This window comes from Eretmochelys imbricata, chromosome 14, assembly GCF_965152235.1.
Source record: "Eretmochelys imbricata isolate rEreImb1 chromosome 14, rEreImb1.hap1, whole genome shotgun sequence".
NCBI classification, from domain to species: Eukaryota; Metazoa; Chordata; order Testudines; family Cheloniidae; genus Eretmochelys; species Eretmochelys imbricata.
The window spans coordinates 46,519,431-46,533,203 of NC_135585.1; the positions used below are offsets into that span (position 1 = coordinate 46,519,431).

General features: G+C 52.8%; 1 protein-coding gene and 1 pseudogene across 1 annotated transcript in view; both read right to left on the reverse strand.

Moving 5' to 3' along the window:
• The window catches only part of LOC144275259 (E3 ubiquitin-protein ligase TRIM39-like), a 412,642-nt gene that overhangs the window by 358,604 nt on the left and 40,265 nt on the right, over positions 1–13,773 (reverse strand). The window contains exons 7-9 of the mRNA XM_077834448.1: positions 12,280–12,300; positions 10,328–10,354; positions 10,176–10,202 (exon numbers count right to left, since the gene is read on the reverse strand). Coding sequence (XP_077690574.1) covers positions 10,176–10,202; positions 10,328–10,354; positions 12,280–12,300 — 75 coding nt within the window. The remainder of the gene's footprint in view (positions 1–10,175; positions 10,203–10,327; positions 10,355–12,279; positions 12,301–13,773) is intronic.
• On the reverse strand, positions 3,018–3,944 carry LOC144275274 (E3 ubiquitin-protein ligase TRIM39 pseudogene; annotated as a pseudogene).

Genomic DNA, 13,773 nt, shown 5'->3' on the forward strand with positions numbered 1-13,773 from the left:
AAAGAAAAAGGACACTAAACTATCTAAACTACTACATGCCACAATGGGCCACGACAGTGGTTCCCTTAACCCACCCAGCAATATTGGAATGCATCCGATGAAGTGAGCTGTAGCTCACGAAAGCTTATGCTCAACATTTATTATTATTTTTATTTTTATGTCTCATAAAAGCAATTCCATCATTTTGGGGGTTCTGACTCATGATTTTCAAAAGTTTGGGGTTGGCAATCCTGTGCCACTGAGAACTCAGGCCTTAAATCTCTATCTGCTACCCCTGGAAAACCCTCTAATTTAGTGCCATCATTTATCTAAAACAGCACAGTTAATAGAAAGGGAGGGCAAAGTGTGGGAATGCACAGGGAGCTCGGCTGTGGGCCCAAGCAGCAAAGGAGCACAGGTCTCCTGGAGAAAGGGTGAAGTAAAGAGAGAAATTAGAATGTTCATTTTTATATTTAGAGCTTAGAGCTTTTGCTGGAGACAAGAGGCCTGAAAACAAACTGATCATTGCAAAGGCAGTACAGTCAACACCACGTAATCAAAAATCTTGAGGTTGGCTGAAGGAAACATAGAGGGTTTTTCTTCTAAAAAATTACATTCTGGAGTTTTTGTTTGTTTCTGAGCGTTCATGATTCACTCTGGTCACATTCTCAACTTTTTCTACTGAGCCATGAGAGAAAGAAACTGACCTTTGTTAAAGTGAGAGCTGAGATTGTCACGTAATCACAGGATTCCAGGAGCTGGGGTGTTAAGAGAAACACAAGCTAGTGAAAAGAAAAGGAGGACTTGTGGCACCTTAGAGACTAACAAATTTATCAGAGCATAAGCTTTCGTGAGCTACAGCTCCCTTCATCGGATGCCTGCAGTGGAAAATACAGTGGGGAGATTTTATATACACAGAGAACATGAAACAATGGGTGTTACCATATACACTGTAACGAGAGTGATCAGGTAAGGTGAGCTATTACCAGCAGGAGAGAAAAAAAACCTTTTGTAGTGATAATCAATGTAGGCCATTTCCAGCAGTTGACAAGAACGTGTGAGGAACAGTGTATGTGTGTGTGTGGGGGAAATAAACCTGGGGAAATAGTTTTACTTTGTGTAATGACACATCCACTCCCAGTCTTTATTCAAGCCTAATTTAATGGTGTCCAGTTTGGAAATCAATTCCAATTCAGCAGTCTCTCGTTGGAGTCTGTTTTTGAAGTTTTTTTGTTGAAGAGTTGCGACTTTTAGGTCTGTAATCTAGTGACCAGAGAGACTGAAGTGTTCTCCAACCGGTTTTTGAATGTTATAATTCTTGACGTCTGATTTGTGTCCATTTATTCTTTTATGTAGAGACTGTCCGGTTTGGCCAAAGTACATGGCAGAGGGGCATTGCTTGCACATGATGCAATATATCACATTGGTAGATGTGCAGGTGAATGAGCCTCTGATAGTGTGGCTGATGTGATTAGGTCCTATGATGGTGTCCCCTGAATAGATATGTGGACACAGTTGGCAACAGGCTTTGTAGCAATGACAGGATCCTGGGTTAGTGTTTTTGTTGTGTGGTATGTGGTTGCTGGTGAGTATTTGCTTCAGGTTGGGGCACTGTCTGTAAGCAAGGACTGGCCTGTCTCCCAAGATCTGTGAGAGTGATGTGCCTCCCCTCATACTCTGCTCAGCCAGCTCTTCAAGAAATTAGGTTCAATCACTAATATCAAGGAATTGGACCAATCTGTCACTAGTTTTACAGAGCATTCCAGAAGGTGGTGGACAGAACTCAGAGGAATTGTGATGAATTTCCTGGAGCAACTTTGTTTTCTTTGTACTCTAAACCTCACATGACAACAAAAATATCACCCTTTTGACTGATTTGTGGCCAAGAAGAAAGATCTCCCAATAAAACTTCACCAAATTTCATGTTAGATGTCATTAAGTGCCAGCATCTTTACTACAATTAAGTTAATTTGTGATGATTCAGTAAAGGAATACAACCTCTTCTCTATTTCTTTATCAAACTACATTTGTTGTTTCCTTATAACCAAGAACATGGAAAGCCTGGCAGTACTTTGAAATCAACAATGGACACTGACAGGACATTCCCTGCAAATAATATTTCTAAAGAAAAATAAACCAAAAAAAGGAGATTGTAAAAGACATTTTTGTATTTCGCAGGGGTAGGCAACCTATGGCACGTGTGCCAAAGGCGGCATGCAAGCTGATTTTCAGTGGTACTCACACTGCCCGGGTCCTGGCCAAGGGCCGGGGGAGCTCTGCATTTTAATTTAATTTTAAATGAAGCTTCTTAAACATTTTAAAAACCTTATTTACTTTACAAACAACAATAGTTTAGTTATATATTATTGACTTATAGAAAGAGACCTCCTAAAAACTTTAAAATGTATGACTGGCACACAAAACCTTACATTAGAGTGACTAAATGAAGACTCGGCACACCACTTCTGAAAGGTTGCCGACCCCTGGTATATAAGAATATAGCATTTGAGATTGGGGACCATGTTTTGTGAGAAAAAGAAAGGAAGGGTCATATCTTGATTACCAATTATATGCAGCTAGAAAGTGAATTAATGCTGACAGAACTTCAAAGAATATTATATAATCTTGTATGAGTTAATTTAAATATATTGCTTCATTAATTCTATCATTTTTAAGCTATTAATTTTCAAAGGGGTAGTGCAGGAGGTGGGTGTATGTGCCCTGCCTCCCAGAGAGAACCAGTCAACACAATAAAGGGGGTGGGGGGGGAGAGAGAGAGAGAGAGAGAGAGAGAGAGAGCAGCTCCACATGTGTGTAGTTGTGATGTTTATGACACACGTACATTGTAACTGAACAATCGCGTCTGACAATTTAATAGTTTATTTTGTTAAGACAAATATTTTCGATTTCTTGAAATTCCACAGCTGAAATACAAATGATGTCATTTAGAGAAGTTAAACTTCAATACAGATTTGAGGAAAGAATCAAAAAATAAATGTAAATAATTCCATTTCTAAAAAGATGTTTAGATGCTTGATTTTGAAATACTGTTGAAATGTAAATTAAAATATTCTTGTATTTACACCTTGTTACAATAATATTTTCTAAATTAGAATAATCTTTTTTCTTTCCTATTTTACACTGAGATTTCACAGGGCTAGAAAATTCTGGCAGGAGTGAATGACCCCATCCCCCACCATCTGCTACCCCTGGGGCAGGGGACGGGGCAAGGTGAGGGGTGGGGGTTGCCAGGTGTCCGGTTTTTCACTGGACCCTCCAGTGGAAAAGGGAAACTGGCAGCGTCCGGTCAGCACAAAAACTCCAGTAGCTGCAGTAACCGGCCCCCACTACAGGGGAGCGGGAGGAGCAGCAGCGCTGCGGGGGTCGGTCTGAGCCGCGGGGTCACTGTCAGGGACCGAGATTCCCCCCGGCCGGAGCCGGGACCGGGCAGATGATCAGGGGAGCAGCGTTTGTACCCCCAGCGTTGAGACCGGTATAGAAATAAGGGCGGAGCGTCCCGAAGAAGGTGTCAGTGAACGTGAAGAGATGGGACCCGTCAGTCACATTGTAAAACGAGACCTCGCCCGCCTCATAGTCCAGGAAAATCCCCACCCGGCCGGGCCGGACGCTCACGGGGAGGGGGGTCGAGGGGGAGGTGAGGGCTGCGAATTCCCCGTCCCTCAGCCACACGACCCAGTATCCATTCCAAGGGGAGAGAAAGCTCTCCCCCTTCCTGCTCACAGATTCCCGACAAACCCCCAGAGCCCACTCAGTCTTGTCTCCCACCCCCACCTCCCAGTAACGCCTCCCGCCCGTGAACCCCTCAGCGCCCAGCACTTCAGGGAACGTATCAAATCTCTCAGGCTTGTCGGGCAGATCCTGGCGTCTGTCTCCGTGTCTCACACGTTTCCGATCCTCAGACAGGACGAGGTAGGGATGAGCCGTGTCTGGATCCAGTGTCATGTCCTCTGGGGAGAGAGTCACAGAGTCAGGGCCGGGGGCAGGGGCTGGTCACTGGGATCGAAGGGAAATTAACCTGCGTCCCCGTTAATCGCTGTGGGGGGGTTGTTGCCTGAGGGGAGTCAGGGCCCCTCTGCCTGTGAGGAGACAATGGGGGGAAAGGGCAGGAGGAGCGGGGGAGGGGTGGGGAGGGGTCAGTGGGGGCGGGGGGAGGGGAGAGGCTGATGCTGGGAGAGGAAAGGGGAGGGGCAGGTGACAGGAGCAGAGGGGGGAGGGGTAGAGGGGAGGGGCAGGTGACAGGAGTAGGGGGGGAGGGGTAGAGGGGAGGGGCAGGTGACAGGAGTAGCGGGGGGAGGGGTAGAGGGGTGGGGCAGGCACAAGGGCAATGAGGGGACAAGGGAAGGGACAGGCACCATAAGAACAGAGGGGGGGTGAAGGGCAGGATCCTGGGGGCTGCAGGGGGTGGGGGGAGGGGTGGGCTCCATGGGAGAAGAAGGGGATGGACCCCAGGGGGCTGGGGTGGGCAAGGGAAGGGGCGGGCACCAGGGGGCAGAGGGTGTGAGGGAATGGGGGAGCTCCAATGGGGCAGAGGAAATCAAGGGGAGGGTGAGCTGCCAGGGGGTGAGATGATGAGGAGTGGGGAGGTGGAACCATGGGGGGTAGCGAATGGGCAGGCACTGGTGCCGGGGGGCAGAATGGGGGGTGAGGGAGCAGGTGAGCCGAAGGGGGGCAGAGAGAGGGGTGTGGAGAAGGGCAGGACCTAGGGGGGCAGAGGATTGTGAAGGGAGATGTGGGCACCAGGGGGGCAGAGGGAGGATGAAGGGAGGGGTGGGACCCAGAGATTAGGAGAGGGGGAGGGGAGGGGCGGGCCAGTGCTGAGGTGAGGGGAAGGGCAGAGACCAGGGGTCCAAAGGGGGGCGAGGGAAGGGACTTGCACCAGGCGGGCAGAGGGGACAAAGGAAATGGCAGGCACCAGGGAGGCAGATGGGGCAAGGGTAGAGCTGGGACTTGGGGCAGAGGAGGAGCTGGCACCAGGGGACTAGAGGGGTGGTGAGGGGTGCAGGTGTCATGGAGCCAGAGGGCGAGGGGAGGGGCAGAGTGAGAAATAAAGAGAAGGTGGCATGGATGATGGTGGCAGAGGGGAGAGAGGAGAGTGGGGTCAGTGGGGCAGAGGGTGGTGAGGGGGGGCACCAGGGAGGAAGGAGACAAGGGGAGGGTCAGTTGTTGGGGGGGCAGGGGGAAGGAGGGAAGGGGTCAGCACCAGAAGGGTGCGGGGGGTAAGGGAAAGGGTAGGTGCCAGGGGGATTGAGGGGGTTGAGCAGAAGGGCAGACACAGGGAGGGCAGAGGAGGGGAGGGACAAGCACCAGGGGACAGAGAGGGGCGAGGAGAGAGGCAGGGGCAGGTGGGTAGAGGGAGGTGTTAGGAGACAGCATTGGGGAGAGGTAGGTGCCAAGGGGTCAGAGTGGGGCTAGAGGAGGGGTGGGCACAGGGGGGTGAGGGAAGGGGTGCGTGCCAGGGGTCAGAGAGGGTGGGGAGAGAGGCAGGTGCCAGGAGGGCTGAGGGGAGTAAGAAGGGCAGAAGCCAGGCCAGCAGAAGAGGGTGAGGGGTGGGACGGCCATCAGGGGGTAGAGGGGGTGAGGGAAGTGGCAGGCACCAGGGAAGCAGATGGGGGTGAGGGAAGGGGTGGGAGACATGGCAGCAGAGGAGGGAAAGGGGAGAGGTGGATGCCAGGACATAGTGGGGGTGTGAAGTGATGGGTGGGCTTCAGGGTGCAGAGGATGTTTGGGGGAGAGGGTAAGGTGCCAGGAGGGCAGAGGGGAAGGGAGGGGGGTTTCCGGTGGGGCAGAGGTGGGTGGAAGGGAGGGGCACATGCCAGGGAGGCAAAGTGGGGGGCAGAGGGGCCGAGGGAAGCAGAAAGTGGGTGGGAAGAAGGGGAGGGGCGAGGAGGAGGGGTCAGAATAGATGCAGGGTCCAGGTGGGCACAGGGGTGAGAAAAGGGTAAGGGAGGGGCAGGAGCCAGAGGGGTGAGGGAGAGGCAGGCCCCAGGGAATCTCTCTTGCTTTGGGGTCATGTGTGGTTGGTTTCTCGCTAAGAGCAGGTTGGTGCTGGCCCCACACACACTGGGGGTGCAGCCCTGCCCCAGGGGGCGCAGCTGGGACTCTCCATGCTGTCGGGCCCCACGGGCACCACCTTCCAGCCGGGCAAACCCCACAGCCAGCCCCGCCCCTCTCCTGGCCCAGCCCGTCTGCCATGGGGCAGTGCTCTGGGTTGGGCTCACTGGGGTGGCAGTGCAGTGGAGGATTCTGGGGGGGTACTAATGCGTACTAATAGGCTGTTGCTAATGAGGCCAGGGCAGTGGGGAGGGGAGGGGGCATTTCCCCACTTACTGCCCCCTCCATCTGGGAGAAGCTGCACCAAGCGCCAGTCCCAGTTCATATCCGCACAGCCAGTCTGACCTGGGGGTTTCCACCGCTGCAAGGAAACCCCGGCAGACATGGCCTGAGACCCTGGTGTGCCAGGGGCCGTAACCCCTCCTGTCACTGGGGTTATGGATCAATAATTACAGGGTGACTGGAGCAGGGGGGCTGGACTCTGGGTCTCCCAGGTCGGGGCCCGACACCCTGGGCTGCAGAGTCAGTCTCGCTCCCAGGCTCTGGCCCAGTGCCCAGGGCAGCGTTTAGACACAGGGGGACGTCATCAGACCCCCAGAGCCCAGCAGCTCAAGCCCTCGTGGCATCCCACGGGGGGACTGAACCGGGGGCTCCCCGCTGAGGGCCCAGCCACAGGGCTAAAGGCTGGAAGGGAAGCGGTGGCACCTTTCTGTTCATTGAAACTCGTCAGCAAACTCGACATGGATTCGCGAATAGTTTCTGTCGACCGGAAATATAATGTTGCAGCAAATAAACTATTTGTCCAAAACATTTCACCCAGCTTCACTGTAAACCTGTCTGAGCAACTGAGGAGCCCAAATCCCGGTGACTTGCAGTGAGTGACTCTCAACATCCCCAGACACGCACAGTTACGGGCAGGTCAGACTCAGGACATCAGCTGTGAAACACTCCAGAGCTGCTATTTAATTTGCCCTGGGTAAAAAAATTCCCCCCGAGCCCCTGATCTCGCCCCCAAAATCAGGCTGAAAATGGAGACCCCCACAAATCAGCCTGAACTCTGCCCAGAGCGAGTGTCCCATGGGCGATGCTGGAGGCACAGACCCTCTGCAGCTGCACCTGGGCGTCTCCCAGAGCAGACAATGGTCACAGAGACCATCCCAGAGCCCCAGGGGCCCCGGCGTCTCCATCTAACCACTGCGCCAGCCACCCCCCTCGCTCTCATTAACCAGCCCTGGGTCAGACGCGCTGGGAACTTTCAGACCCAGACTCTGGACACACTCTGGGTTCATGTACACAGCCCGCGGCAGCGAGTCTCCGAACGGGGTGGACAGATTCAGGCTTGTGGGGCTCCCTCTTTGGCACTAAAAATAGCCGCATAGATGTTCACGGTCAGGTTGGAGCTCAGGCTCTGAAGCCCAGCGTGGAGTCAGGTCTGCCCCTCACAGCGCAAGCGGGCAGATTGTCTGTGTCCACGTCCCCTTCACCCCATTCCTGGGACAGGGAACAGCAGCCCCAGGGCCCCTCCCTTCACCCCCAGGGCAGGGGAGCGAGAGCCCTTGGCCTCCTGGGCAGTGGGGCCTCCCAGCACCGATTCCTGGGTCAGTGAGAAAGTGTCTCCCCCTGGAGAGCTCTGTGCACCCAGCAAATACACAGATGTGCCCGTGGATCAGGATCCGGGATGGTCCTCTCCCCAGGAGTGATGGAAGCTCCCGAAAAGTAGAGGGGCCACTGGTGCCTGAACCATGGCCCCACCCTCCCATGTGGCTCCTTCTCCTGGAGCTCCTGCCCCCGCACCACCCCTTCTCCCCGAACCCCTGCCCTCACACAGCCCCTTCTCCCTGAGCCACGGCCCTCACACTGCCCCTTCTCAAGACACCGCCCCCGCACTGCCCCTTCTCCCCAAGACTCCACCCCCGCACCGCCTCTTCCCCCCCAACACCCTGCCACCATGGTCGCTCCTCTCTACCCCCTCCCGCCCCCCATCACTCACCCTTGCAGCCAGGAAAAAGTGGGAGACCTGGCCCTCCTATCAGTAAAAGTGATGGGGCCATGGTCTCCTGGCCCCTCTCTTCCAGTGCTATTTATTCACCGCCCCCCCAACCCCGGGAGGAGCGGTGGCCTTGGGGCAGTGTCAGTAAGTTCAGTGCTGGGGGTACGAGTGAAGTTTACATCCCTCCTGCTGGAGCTCTGGGTATCGAGGGTATGAGGATGTCACAGCGGCCGTGTGAGCCCCGCACTGTCCTGCCAACGTGGCTCAGCCCTGACACCTGCTGGAGCCTCTCCCTGGGGAGGAACCGTCCCTGCAGCCCCTTCAGGCCTTGGCCTCCCTGCGGAGGTGGCCGGTGAGGATGCCGTTAACGAGAATTACGACATGAGCTCCTGTTCACTGGGAGCCGGACTCTGAGCCTGGGCTGGGATCGGTGACTGGGGAGTGAAAGGCCCGAGCTGTCCTCACTGCCCCCCTGAGCCAGCCCAGCGCCCCCAGCCATTCGGTGTGATAACAGCGATGCTCACACTTGGTGACACCCCCAGTGCCCGCAGCAGGCAGGGCGAGGGCCTGTCCAAGGAACAATGGGTGCAAGCTGCAGCAAGGGAGACTGAGGCTGGAGATGAGGAAACACTTTCTAAGTCTCAGGGCAGTGAAGCTCAGGACCTGGCTCCAAGGGAGGTTGTGGGATCCCCATCTCTGGAGGTTTGTAAGAACAGGACAATCCCCTACCGGATATGGTCTAGGCCCTGCCCCAGCATGGGGGGGCTGGACTAGGTGACCTCTCGAGGTCTCTTCCAGTCCTGCATTGCTAGAAGTCTAGGTTACAGCTGTTCTGGGGCTGGGCCCAGGGCCCTGGGGGATCTTAGCAGGCGTGTGGCACGTGGCAGAGTTCACATGTTAGTGACCCTGGCAGCTCAGCATCCCTGCCAGGGGCCTAGGCTGGCACATGTCTGGCTGCCTGTACCCGGCTCAGCTGGGTGTTACTGTGCCGTCTGGACAGGACCTAGGGTTGGAACCTGGACAGGTTTCCCAGGATTGTCCCTTTGTTCAGGTCGCTGACCTGGGAAATCTGTGAGTCTGCCCACGACATTACTAGCCCCAAGTGAGATGGGGAGTGCGGGACCAGTAGGGCCCATTTACATGGTTCAAGTACCGGATGTGGGGGTCACTACTGGGGCGGGAGGGGAGTAGATCTGGCACCATGTCCTGCTTGGCGAGGTTGGTGCCTGGCCCAGGAACATGAGCGCATGGGGCTGGTGCCCTCTCCCAGGGATGGGATGGGGACACAGTGCTGGGGTGAGGGGACAGGTGCTGTATGTGGAGCAGGCAGATGTCCTGGTTTTTTTGCACCTCAGAGGTGGCAACCCTAACAGGACCCCCACGGGTGTTTGTGTAACTGCCCTGGGTGTCCCCTCCCCAGCTCTGTGTGGTAGGATACCCCGGAGTGCATGGACCCCTGGGCCAGTGGGGCTGCTGTGTGTGTGCATGGCCCCTGGGCTCTCTGATCCCTGCTGGAGCGGCCCCGACTCCCCCAGCAGGCACCAGGGCACACACACGGTCAGGCTGCAGGCTGGGAGCAAACACACACACAGCTCAGCCACAGAAAAGCTGCCTCATGGTCTGGGCACAGTTTGTTGTAACTGGGTCAGGGGAGTGTCACAAGCTGGTTATAAAAACCTGTCTGCCCTGGCAGTGGGGACAGGGCCTTCCTCCCCCCAGATCCAGGGGGCCACTGAACAGCTCCTGTCTGGTCCTGTTACACTAGAAGGAAATTGTGGCTAAAGCTTGGTGTGAGCGTGGTGATGCTGCTGCTGGGAGGAGAGAGCTGAGCAGGTCCGTTTAATTATGGACAGCTGAGAATGTCCCTCCTGCAGAGCCCAGGTACCGCTCTGGAAAGGTGACACCAGGGGGCAGCATTTCCTCACTAATCAGCCCTTTCCCAAAGGGGGCATGTCCCTGCTGTGCAATAAACCTGGGTTTTGTCTGCCCCTTTCCATCTGCCCCCAGTGACATTGCTGTTTCCAGCCTATTGCTTTTGGTATGAAAGTGCTGGTGCACTGGGGAAATGAGGAGAGAGCTCTCAGGGGCAGGTGGGATGCTGATGTGAATGAAGTGTCAGTTTTTGGTACAGTACCTGCATATAGCTGGGCTCTTCTCAGCCCTGAAAGCAAACACAGAGAGAGAGAGATGAGAACTCCTCTGAACATAGACACGCTGAGCAGGACACAGTGTAGAACACGGACTATATTAAGGGTGTGTATGTTGGGGGCAGGAAATGGAACTTACCAAGCCCAAATTCAGTGAAGAGTTTCCCTAGAAAACAATAAATAAATAGATCTGAATCCATGCTTACAAAAAAGGGATGGGAGCCAAAAACCTAAAAGGAGTTTAACTCGTTAGACAAAAGATGCACCTAGGCATTCACAACAGATCCAGACATTTGCACAGTCCTAAACAAGCAGTCCTGAAGGAGTGTTAAGAATGAAACAGCTGAGCTGCTAGCAAAAATATGCATCTAATTAAAATCAGCTACTGACGCAGAGGAAAAGAAGGTAGGAAATGTTGCACCCTATATTTTTTAAAAAGTGCAAGAGTGATAAGGAGAATTACAGCCCAGTTAACTTTAATTCAGATCCCAGTAAATTGGTTGAAATTATAATTAAAAATAGAATCCAAAAGCATGTAGATGAACACATAGGTGCCGACTCCATGGGTGTTCCAGGGTGGGAGCACCCATGGGAAAAAAATAGTGGGTGCTGAGCACCCATCGGCAGCCAACACCCCTCCCCTCCCAGTGCCTCCCACCCGCCAGCAGCAGCTCTGATCAGCACCTCCCCCTCTCTCCCAGCACTTCCCACCTGCCGCAGATCAGCTGTTCTGCTGTGTGCAGGAGGCGCTGAGCGGGGAGGGGGAGGAGTGAGGGCTGGGTGCATTCAGGGGAGGGGGTGGAACGGGCTGGAAAGAGGCAGGGCGGGGCCTTGGGGGAAGGCGTGGAGCTGGGGATGGAGCCTGGGGCAGAACCAGGGGATCGAGACCCCCCCCCCCCCCACACACACACATTAGAAAGTTGGTGCCTCTACTGGTCACTATCTCCAACAGGACAGAGCAGAAATTGCGGGTGGAGGATTCAGAAAAGGGAGAAGGTGTTAATTATAGTATGGAAAGACTTCAGTGTGGGGAGAGAGAGGTTATTATTAGGACTGTTCAGAGAGGAGACAGCAGAGGACATGGCAGAGGTGCACAGACTAACGAACAGCACGGAGATGGTAAATCGATTATCGGATGGTCCTAGTCACCCTCTCTCAACAGTTTTTTTCCCATTTTTTTAAGTTGCTGCCTTTCAATTTCACTGAAATACTTTCCCAAGAAATACACAGTGACTCTTCCCCATCAGGTATCACTCAGACCAAGAGCTGAGTAGCATTACACATATCCAGGGAGAGTGAGGACAGTCACAATTTGTTAGATAGAACTGCAAAATTATTGGGGATGTAAAATCTCCCAATTCAGGGCATAAGCTGATCCTGAACTGCCTAGAGCTAGGAAGAAACATCCCTTCTGGGCAGGGTATTCCATGACTGTCTTATTGGGGTTTCTGGAACCTTTCTCTGAAGCAACAGGGAGACAGGATCCCACAGTAGCTTCTTCCCTGGTCTGATCTGCTACGGCAAATCTGGCAAAGATTCTGTTTACTGAATGTACTAGTCAAGAGTTATTGCACAAAATCACATTACAGTACCTAGGTAATTATCCCAAATGTCAACTCTAAGTTAATACATTTGTGAAAATGTGCCATGAAATGTTATAAAAATGAATCACAACTTAAATGTCTGAAAGTTTAGCAATTCACAATTATATGTCTAATCCCAGCCCCAACCTTTGTGCAGACAATTTCTCCCTGGCCACCACCTTCCTGATGGGGAATGTCCCTGATGGGGAAGTTAGAAATATTATTACAACTTAACATTTCCCCATCACTAAATATATAGTGAATGACAAAATAATACATTCACCTGCTCCCTTCTGTCAATGACTAGGAAGCAAATCCCCAGGTTATTTCAGTGGCTGGGGCACTGGTAGACATAGCTAGTGTGTGCAGAATGGAAGGGGTTACGGTGGAGCTCTACTTGGCATGCAATATAAAGCAGAGTGTGTTCTGTTTGATAAGAGCCCTCAATAGCTGCTTAGGAAGTATAAGTTATATTCCCTCCTTGCAAACATTAACGAAGAAACATTACCTTTTTCTTCACGATGTTCTTCTACAAATAAATCATAAAGAAGAGGATGTGATTTAACATATGGCACATTTACAGGAGTATTTTCTACTATTATCTATACATACACGGGCTTACAGCTGTTCCCATTGACTACACTGTTGTCAGGCCCTTGTGTAACGTAATTATGCAGTCATTTGCTCAGCTACATTATTTCCAATTTTTTTTAAAATTGCCACATAATTGTGCTCCATAACTGGGGCTTCTGACTTTTGGGTTTAACTGATAAACACTAATAAAATAAGTCCCTAATAAAAATAAATACTTCCAAAGAGAACCAGCTGCAACAATACAGCAATGCCTGCCTGACTTTGCAGAGAGCCTGAAACCAGTGATCTGAGAGATACAAACTGCCCCCTTCATCTCAGGTTGTAGACTCCAAAGCCTTATAGTGACAGCATTCAGAGCTATTTCATGGCTGATAATTTGATCAGAACTTCTCAGTAGTTTGCTTCTCCCTCACTGTTTGATGTAGTGACAGAAATTGGGGTAGAGTGCACTGAGGCAGCTACTTGCCAAGAAGGCTGCTGAGTTTAGAATAATGAAATAAAGGCCTTTCCCTCCCAAATTTAATGACACCTCTGCCTGTGGCCAAAGGGGGCAGATGTATCCCCTCCTCAGTCTGAAATGCCACCCAGAGTAGGTCTTCACTGCAGTTAGCCCAGATGATCAGCACCCATTCTGAGCCTCTGGGTTAACCTAACCTGGGTGTGAGCAGCCCCACTGCAAAGCCCTACCCCAGTTACTGTGTCCACACTGGTGCTGCGCACCCCGTGTGAGTCCCTACGACTGCTGGAAACATATCCCATGGTTCTCGGTGCTGAGTCAGCTAAGCCACACTGATTCTTTCCCAGTGAATTATAGGAGAACTTGTCTGTGCTTCTAGCACACCTGGGGGAATCATGGGACGGCACTGGAGGACTGTCAGCACTGAGTGATTTAGCTTGTGTCCTCACTGTAGAATGGGCAGGTTACCAGCCCAAGTGAAAGTGTTACCTGGGCTCTAACCCTCAGCCCGAGATGGGCCAGCTCCCCTGGACTGAAAGCCCCACTAAACTCAGGTGAGAGGGTTTGTGTGTGGACAGGATGGGGAGAGTTGGGGGCATCACTTCAGTAAGAGCCTGGCTACCTGCAGTAATGACACAAAATCACCTCCCACACCTGCCCATCTGCCCAAACCTCCGGCTCCCCTGCCCCAAACACCTGGGATGCAGTGATATATTTATAATACAAAAATCTCTATTTTTCATGGAAAGCAGCAGTGAAAGAATGCAGCCCATGGGCACTGAGGTCCCCTTCCTTACATGGCCACTGGCCTGTCAGAAGACAGGGGATCCACAGTGATCCCGAAGCACAGGCCACATAGGGGCCTCAGCAGCTCTGAAGCACTGCACAGCCAGATCCCACAGCCACCCATTCTGTGAGATCACAGAGAGGGGCTCAGGGGCAGACCAGAGT